Here is an 8,061-nt window from a genome sequence, read left to right on the forward strand (position 1 = left end):
TATTATCACCTAAATTGTGGCTAATTACTAGAGGGACACATTAGCCTCACATACATCCTTGCTGTCTAGAAATAGTGATAAGCTAAATAATCCCATAAATATATATTCTCATATAATATAAATCCCATATAATATTTACCCAGCAAAGAAATAATTTAGACCTGAATATGTTTCAAAATAGGGGTACATACTGAAACATCACAAACTAAACTTAACTCTAATTTACCTTAACTAAACCAATCCTAATTATAAACTTTACGCGGGTAAAATCCACAGTGGTTATCAATTTATTTAAAGCGGTTTTCCGTACGTCCACGTCGGACGGGGTCGGCGGCGCAAATGCAGCCCACAATCACTGATTGGTGGCCTCGCATGTCGAGTGGACGTCAAAATTGTGTTACAAAACCATCTCTGGTTTATCCGAGAATGGCGGTTTTCCATACTCTGGTTTTGTTGAGCTCAGGTATGTAGAAAACTTGATTGGCATCGATTCTTCCTTAGATTTTTATTTTATTTATCCCAAATCATTCTCGATGAAGACAACTTTGCAATTCTAAGTCGTTTTGAGAGGTATGTGATAAATCTGTGGAATCTCTTTTGTGCTCTAAAATGGATCAAATTTTCGCTCATTTTCGCTGGGCTTACGATTTGGACGAGTTACATGTTAGTTCAGTTTGGATTTAAGATGAGATTCTGTTCGTTACATGTTCATGTTCTTGGCCTTTCCATGACGCATTTGGATCTTTTGTTTTCGATTTCATGGACTGTAAGTGATGTAGTTTTATAGATTTTTAGAAAATCAAATTATTTCTAAAATAAACAAATTTATTGCGTAAATGATGTATGCTACTGCTTTTCTGGTACTAAGTTTTATCTTGATCGGTTTCGTACAAATTTTCAGTACTGTGAATGCAGTATTTTGATTCTACCTTTAGCATGTTTTTAATAACTTATGATCTTTTTGGCGGTTTCATCAGTCTTTTCTGGTTGATATTTGCATTTATTTTCGTCTGAATGCAAGATTCTGGTTGATTTTCTTACCAGTTGAAGAAAATGGAGACAGTTAGTTACAATCTATACTATTATTTGCCAATCTCAGGCTTCAATAAGCGTGTTTTGATCCATGGTTGTCAAATTTGCGGGCTCAATTTTCTTATTTTGATTTGACGTTTTTCAGCATCAATGAAAATGCAAACTTAAGGTGTTATTGACAGTGTTTATGATGATTGATTATTTTGATCAGTCGCTCTAAGAGTTAAAGACCTGTTCGGATCAATTTTGCTTTATTTAAAATGATTTCTGATTTAAAAATTGTTTTCATATCTTTTTGGTTTTCTGAACAATTACTTAAAATAAAACTCTGTTAAAGATGTTTGGGGGTGTTTCGATCCCTTACTTTCAAAATTATCACTTAAATGTTTTAATTTGATCAAAAGTTTTGAGACCTTTATGGTAGCGATAGATGTTTGTCTGCCCCTATATTTCGAACGCGAACGAAATATTTTGGCTAGGTCAATATTATTTTTAAAAATCTGCAGTTAAACCGGCGTACTACGAGACATTTATTGAGCATGTACAATCGGTTTGTGAGTGTTTTGGGACATGTACTGATGTTTAAGATGTTTTGTTACATTGCTTTCAGTAGTTTGGAGTTCAACTGACATATTTTGATATATTAAGCAGTCTGTTTTAATGTTTTTGAGTTGCTTTCGTCCTGTTCATTTTGTTGCTGCTCCATTTTTGGCACTATTTCTGACATGAATGGAAGACATTAGTCACTATTTGTTGAATCTGGAAGACATACTGTTTCTCGTCAGTATTTCACCGTTCCATGCCTGAAGGGACATTTGTGGTCCATTGTATTCAGTTTTCTGGATATTTACTGTGCTATTTCGGCCTATTATATAGCACTACAAGAAACGATTTTTTCCTTGTTATGATGTTTGTTGCTCTAATTTTGTGTCCATTTCGGACTAATATTTTCATCAATTTCCTGATCGTTTCTTGAAACAGGAAAACACTGCTGTCGGTTGTCCATATTTCCAGAATTTGAACAGTAAATTTGAGTCATTCAAGTATTTTCTTGTACTGCAAGACTGCAAGTGGACACTTTTTAGTCCTCTTTTTTGAAGGACATTGGTGTCTGTAAAAGACAAGTTGGAGTCCGTGCGCTGTTATTTCAGTTGTTGAAGGCCGTGTTTTACATTGTGTCATCTGTTACCTCTTGTTGTGAAGGGCATGCTTTAAGAACATAGCTGCTAATCTGTATTTTGCGACTTGTGAAAGGAACGATCTCTGGTGCATTTGAGGCGATCTTTACAAATATATAGGGCCGATTTTGATCAACTTCAGACATCCGATTGTGATTTATGAGACATTGTATGTTTATTGTTTGGTTTTTTTCAGGTTTCTAAATAAAATTTCCACTAGCCTACATATTCATTACAATGTTGCTGCACTCTCTTTGATATTTGATATATACTTTTTTTCTCGTAAGTTTTCCACTGGTAAGTTTGACTATTTAAGCAGGTTCCTTCGCTTCATTTTTCAATTTGCCAGAGCAAGCCTTCTTTAATACTCCGTTTCTTTGAAATTAGCATTTTTATCGTTTTGAGTGTGCGTTTTGTTTTGGACGTTGCTTTTCCATATCCTGCTCTGTGAACCGCTGCTCTACATTTATTTTAGCTTCTACTTTATGCATATTTTTCTATTCTGTTTTTACCATTTCATGCTGTTTTTGTTTAAGTTGTTTGTATTCTTGTTTTCCTATTTCATGCTAAGCAAATTAATCTTCATGCTTATCTTGCTGGAAAATCTGAACAAGGTCACAGGCTGCGTGCGGTGCCTGGTTAGGGTAGGCCTAAACTTGGACCGCATTATTATACTAATACATGGTCTATATTCGGAAAATCTGGGAACATGGGTCACACTCGAACTTTCCTTCAATTTATAAATTGTAAAGATGGGTTAACATCTCATAGTCACGGGAAAGCTATCCTAAACGAGTTGCGACTCGCCTTATTGCAGTGAAGGGTCTTTGAGCTCGGTTAGGCTGCACTGTAAATTAATGTTCTTTTTCATACTCTGGCCTTAAATGCGTAAGATTTTGCAAAATGCTTATTGCTATTTTTCCGATGAATCTGATTTCGTCTGTTAGTTTGAATTCTGATTTTTAACGTTTATATCTGGATGGAGCTTAAAGCTTTAAAATTTAAGGCTATATACCCTTAGTTTCTATTGGTAGAGCGATTGAATGTTTTGAAGAGTTTGGCCAAATTTCTAAAACTTTAAAAGCATCTTTGCATTGTTCTGGTGCTTTAAGAGGCATTTTCGAGGATGCTATACCATATTATTCAAAATTCTTTGTATCTAAAAACTTTTTCTGCTCCTCCGGTTCTTCAATTTAGTCTCAATGGATTCTGTTGATTCTTCGTGATGGCTTCGTTAGAAATTTTGTTAGGGCTTTCTAGGTGATTTTCAATTTCCAGGGATTTGACCCTGGAAGCCTTTAAAAGAAAACATTTAAAAGTTATGTTTTGTCTTTTCTCTAAATATTGGAACTGTGTCAATATTCAAGCACGTAATTAGAAGTTTTACGTTAAGGGCACTGAATTTGTTTTCCATTACAAAGCAGATTGAGGAAATTGGGATTTTTGGGCTGTGATAGACAGGATTCAAATTCAAGTCAATCCGGACTATCAGAAACTGGATACCACAAATATTCAGTGATCCTCATGACAGTGGCTGCAGTCGAAATAATTTCAAGTAACAATGAAGTTTATGAAACTGGGAGCAAAACCGGACGCCTTCTATACTGCAGAAAATTTCAGGTAGAACTAAACGCTTTTAACTATAAAAAATGCCAATATCATGTACATTATCTGTCTCTTAAATTTTTTGTATACCATCTCATTATTGTTTCTCAGTATAGTTTTCGATTTTCTGTCAATGCCTATTGCCCAATTGGATAAGATGAACCCTCATTTCAGGAACCCAGAGGTGAGAATGTATGGTTTCACTATCCAAAGGATCGCAGTGATTGCTCCAGCAATTAGGTTTGTTTGAGATTGCCAGCCTTTCGGACTCGTGTGAATTTACTGGAGGGAATTTTGTCTGGTTCAATCAGAAACTCTAGCGTCCTACAAAGCGTGGGTTATCATTTTAGTTCTCACGAGCCCAAAATCAAAATCACACTTGAAAATCCTAATATTTTCCTCTAATAATAGACTATGAATAGGTAAAACAATCACTCATTATCCATGGTTTTCAATGCCCATGGATGGATAGTGAAAGGATATAGCATGTCGACGGGAATTTGCTAGGAAGAATCTTGTTCCTGTATTTACCAAAATATAGTATGATCGATGTCAAAAGAGCATACTAAGAATGAGTTTAGCATATAACTCCTCAGCAGGCCGAAATCAAGATCAGAAGATTATATGACAAACCTTTTGATAGACTCTTAATAGGTAAAACAGAAAAGCATGTCATGCGGAAGGATGGATGGTGGAAGGATATAATATCTTGACGGGAATTTGATAAGAAGAAACTTGTTCCTAGATTTTTTTCATATATAGCTTGATCAGTATTAAACGATCTAGCAACTAACGAAAGTCTTGCTACCTTGACACAGGTCTGTATATTCAGAAGTGTCGAGCGATTTTGAAATACATGTAAATGGAACAAAGTATTTGCTACACAAGGTAGGAACATTTATCTTTTTTTCCTCCTCCTATTTTGCACAGGTGTTGTAACTAGATAGGATTGTAGCCGTTGATACAATTTCTTATATTTTTCATCTATTCTTGTTTGTAGTTCCCTCTCCTTTCCAAGTGCGGTCTATTGCAGAGGTTAGCCGCTGAAGCTTGTGATTCAGACAAGGACATAATTGAGCTCCCAGATTTTCCAGGGGGTCTAGAGACATTTGAGTTATGTGCTAAATTTTGCTATGGGATCATTGTCACTGTTAGTGCCCATAATGTGGTTGCTGTCCGATGTGCTGCAGAGTATCTTCAGATGACCGAGGCCATAGAGAAGGGTAACCTTATATACAAGCTAGAGGTCTTCCTAAATTCGTGCATCCTCCGTGGTTGGAAAGATTCAATAACAACATTGCAGAAAACTAAATCTTTCTTACCCTTATCCGAGGATCTCAAAATTGTCAGTAGGTGTATTGATGCAATTGCATGCAAGGCAATGGTGGATCCATCAAGGGTAACTTGGTCTTACAACTATGGTAGAGGTCGCAGAGATCATAAGGGATGTGAGCATGTTTCAAGCCCTTCTCTAAATGAACTTCCTAGTCGAAGATATCACTCTGTTCCAAAAGATTGGTGGGTGGAAGATATTTCCGAGTTAGAGATAGACCTATATTGGAGAGTAATGTTGGCCATTAAATCCACTGGCAAGGTTTCTTCTCTAATTATCGGAGAAGCTTTGCGAGTGTATGTGTCCCGTTGGTTGCCTGGAATGTCAAAAGAGAAGGGGAACACAAGGGGAAATTCTGGTGATAAACAACCAGAGATCACATCAAAACACCGTCTTCTTTTGGAGTCAATTGTGAGCTTGTTGCCACCAGAAAAGGGTTCAACTTCATGTAGGTTTTTGTTGAAGCTGCTCAAGGCAGCAACGATTCTAGGTGTTTCACCTTCTTCAAAGATGGAGCTAGCTAGACGAGTGGGATTGCAGCTGGAAGATGCCTCTGTGAATGATCTTCTTATACCATCTCTTTCCTATGCCAAAGAGACCCTTTATGACATTGATCTGGTACAAACAATATTAGAACACTTCTTGATGCAGTCTCAGAGCCCTCCAACAAGCCCAGTCCACAACAGACATAATTATGAAAAAAGGAGATCACGGTCAGCTGAAAATCTTGATTTTGCAGAGAGCAGGAGATCATCTTCTGCAGCCCATAGCTCAAAGCTTAAGGTTGCTAAACTGATAGATGCATATTTGGCAGAGATTGCTCGAGACGAAAATCTGACAATTTCTAGATTCATCTCTCTTGCAGAAGCTATACCTGATTTTGCACGCCCTATTCATGATGACTTGTACACAGCGATTGACATATACCTAAAGGTACAAAAACTTAAATTGTTTTACTTAACATTTTCTACAATCTCAAGGCAAGCAAATCTTAGCTGAAATTGTATATTTGGTTTTGATATTTTATGTTGACAACTTGAATGTGAATAATTTATCGCAGGAACATCCTGGCCTAAGCAAAAGTGATAGAAAATGCCTCTGCCGGCTTCTAGATTGTAAAAAGCTATCAATGGAGGCTTGTATGCATGCTGCTCAGAATGAGCTCTTGCCCCTTAGGCTTGTCGTACAGGTGCTCTTTGTTGAGCAGGTCAGGGCAGCCATGGCAGGTGGCTTAGTGCATGAGTTACCAAACAATATAAAAGCATTGCTATCTAGCCAAGAAGAGGACTCTCAAGAAGTTCCAGAATCTAGCACATTTGAAAATGTATGGGATGCTGCAAGTCATACTGCAAAGTCCCCAAAAGGAAGAGATGCAATGACCTTGAAGATGCAACTAGAAGAGGCAGACAACGAAGCTCCAGAGATACGACAGGAAGGCCCAAAGAGCTCTAAGTTGAAAACTATCTACAGTCTTCCTTCCAAGCATAAGAAATTTTTCAGTAAGCTATGGTCCAGCAACAAGAGTGTCAGTGAAAAGTTATGACTACTGAACATGGTTCTTTGCTTCTATGCAACAATAATCTTCATAAATTACCAATGCAATGAGGTAGAGTGGTGCCATAAGGTTGTCCAAGAGTAGATGTAATTTACTTGAATCCTTTGTATTCTATATCCTGAAAAAGTGAAAATGAGCGATTCTTTTTTGTTACAAGTAGAAGTGTGTTTTGCCACTACTTTTACTCACAAATTGTATCTTAAGGTTCGATAAACAGACATTGCTTATTGGCTAGATCTCTGTTATTCTAGCCAGTGAAAGCAAAGCATACTGCTAATTCAGAAATTGCAATTGTTTGTTTCTGTAACTTATGCTTTTAGGCATTACAATGTTAATGGCCAGAGCTAAAGCTTCTGCTATGAGATGAGATGAGAAGATTTTTAACATTCTTTAGGCCAAATTGGTCTTTAGAATTAGGACCTATCACAATGTACGTAGTTGTTTACCTGTTGGTTCTTATGGGTGTCCGGTTTTAAAATATGCAACTTGATGTCTAAACTTCAAGAAAATAATGTTGAGATGCGTTTTTATGGCCAAAGTGCTGGTTCTTATGGGTGCCAGGTTCTAAAATATGCAACATGATGTCTGAACTTCAATAAAAAAATGTTCAGATGTATTTTATGGCCTAGCAAATGAATTTGTATTGCCATCTCAAAACGTCATAATTGGCAAAAAGCAATCATGGAGCTGGTATGGTTGTCTTGGACGAGGTAATGACCGGTCACATTATTTCAATTTGTATAAATTTACAAGAAGTATTTTCTACAAGGGGAGTTAAATATGCTAAGTTTTCTGACCTTTATTTTTATTATTCCAAGTGTACTATCTTACATCTAGACTGTAGGCTGGATATCAGTTTTCTTTATTGAGTACATTCTGACAATGTGTGAAACAATCTTACAACCAGGTCGTTTAGTGGTTCACTTACAATTGGTGTAATACAAAACAGGGCTTTGGTGATGAAATGAACTATCAGAATCTGCACACCATCTTACAATTAGACCATAGGCCAAACTGCAAGTTTTTAAATTGGTAAAAGCACCGTGTTAGATAGATTGGGTCGTTCTAACCTGTCCACCCCATCTTAGATCTAGACCATAGGCCAACTAGCAGGTTCTCTTTTTCATTGATAAGTCACCTTCTTTTGTCCATGGAATACTAAAAGGAGCAATCCATGCACCTAGTTTTTTCTCTAGACCATTTGTGAATCAGCAGGCTTTGTTTTGATCAGCAAAATGGCCCTTGCAGATCAGTGACTGATGATTTGTGCAATCCTTCTTACATTACCTTTTACCAACTAGCAAGTTTTCTTTGATTTCCAAATGACACTGTATGGATAAAAGTGGAATGCTACAATG

The 8,061-nt window shown here is 36.8% G+C and overlaps 1 protein-coding gene across 11 annotated transcripts; it reads left to right on the forward strand.

The window, feature by feature from the left end:
• Window positions 1-312: 312 nt before the first annotated feature.
• On the forward strand, window positions 313-7,062 carry LOC149580416 (Phototropic-responsive NPH3 family protein). 11 transcript variants are annotated; one of them, XM_089790776.1, is made up of 6 exons: window positions 541-766; window positions 2,014-2,379; window positions 3,635-3,830; window positions 4,634-4,703; window positions 4,816-6,081; window positions 6,209-7,062. In XM_089790776.1, the coding sequence occupies exons 3-6, from the start codon at window positions 3,772-3,774 to the stop codon at window positions 6,689-6,691; spliced, it is 1,878 nt and encodes a 625-aa protein (XP_089646902.1). In that variant the 5' UTR covers window positions 541-766; window positions 2,014-2,379; window positions 3,635-3,771; the 3' UTR covers window positions 6,692-7,062. The 11 variants fall into 11 exon arrangements, with proteins under 11 accessions (XP_089646944.1, XP_089646887.1, XP_089646874.1 ...); XM_089790790.1 differs by having other exon boundaries at window positions 549-570; window positions 3,668-3,830; XM_089790768.1 differs by having other exon boundaries at window positions 550-570.
• Window positions 7,063-8,061: the final 999 nt, after the last annotated feature.

The sequence above is a fragment of the Cupressus sempervirens genome, chromosome 1, assembly GCF_028749045.1.
Source record: "Cupressus sempervirens isolate cs-2001-9-10 chromosome 1, ASM2874904v1, whole genome shotgun sequence".
Classification (NCBI taxonomy): domain Eukaryota; kingdom Viridiplantae; phylum Streptophyta; class Pinopsida; order Cupressales; family Cupressaceae; genus Cupressus; species Cupressus sempervirens.

Excerpts from the sequence above, each read along its gene's own strand:
- LOC149580416 (XM_089790740.1), top strand. The coding sequence starts at position 3,871 with ATGTACATTATCTGTCTCTTAAATTTTTTGTATACCATCTCATTATTG. Across the intron at positions 4,056-4,633 it reads GTGATTGCTCCAGCAATTAG|GTCTGTATATTCAGAAGTGT; the intron begins GTTTGTTTGAGA and ends ACCTTGACACAG. Across the intron at positions 4,704-4,815 it reads CAAAGTATTTGCTACACAAG|TTCCCTCTCCTTTCCAAGTG; the intron begins GTAGGAACATTT and ends TCTTGTTTGTAG.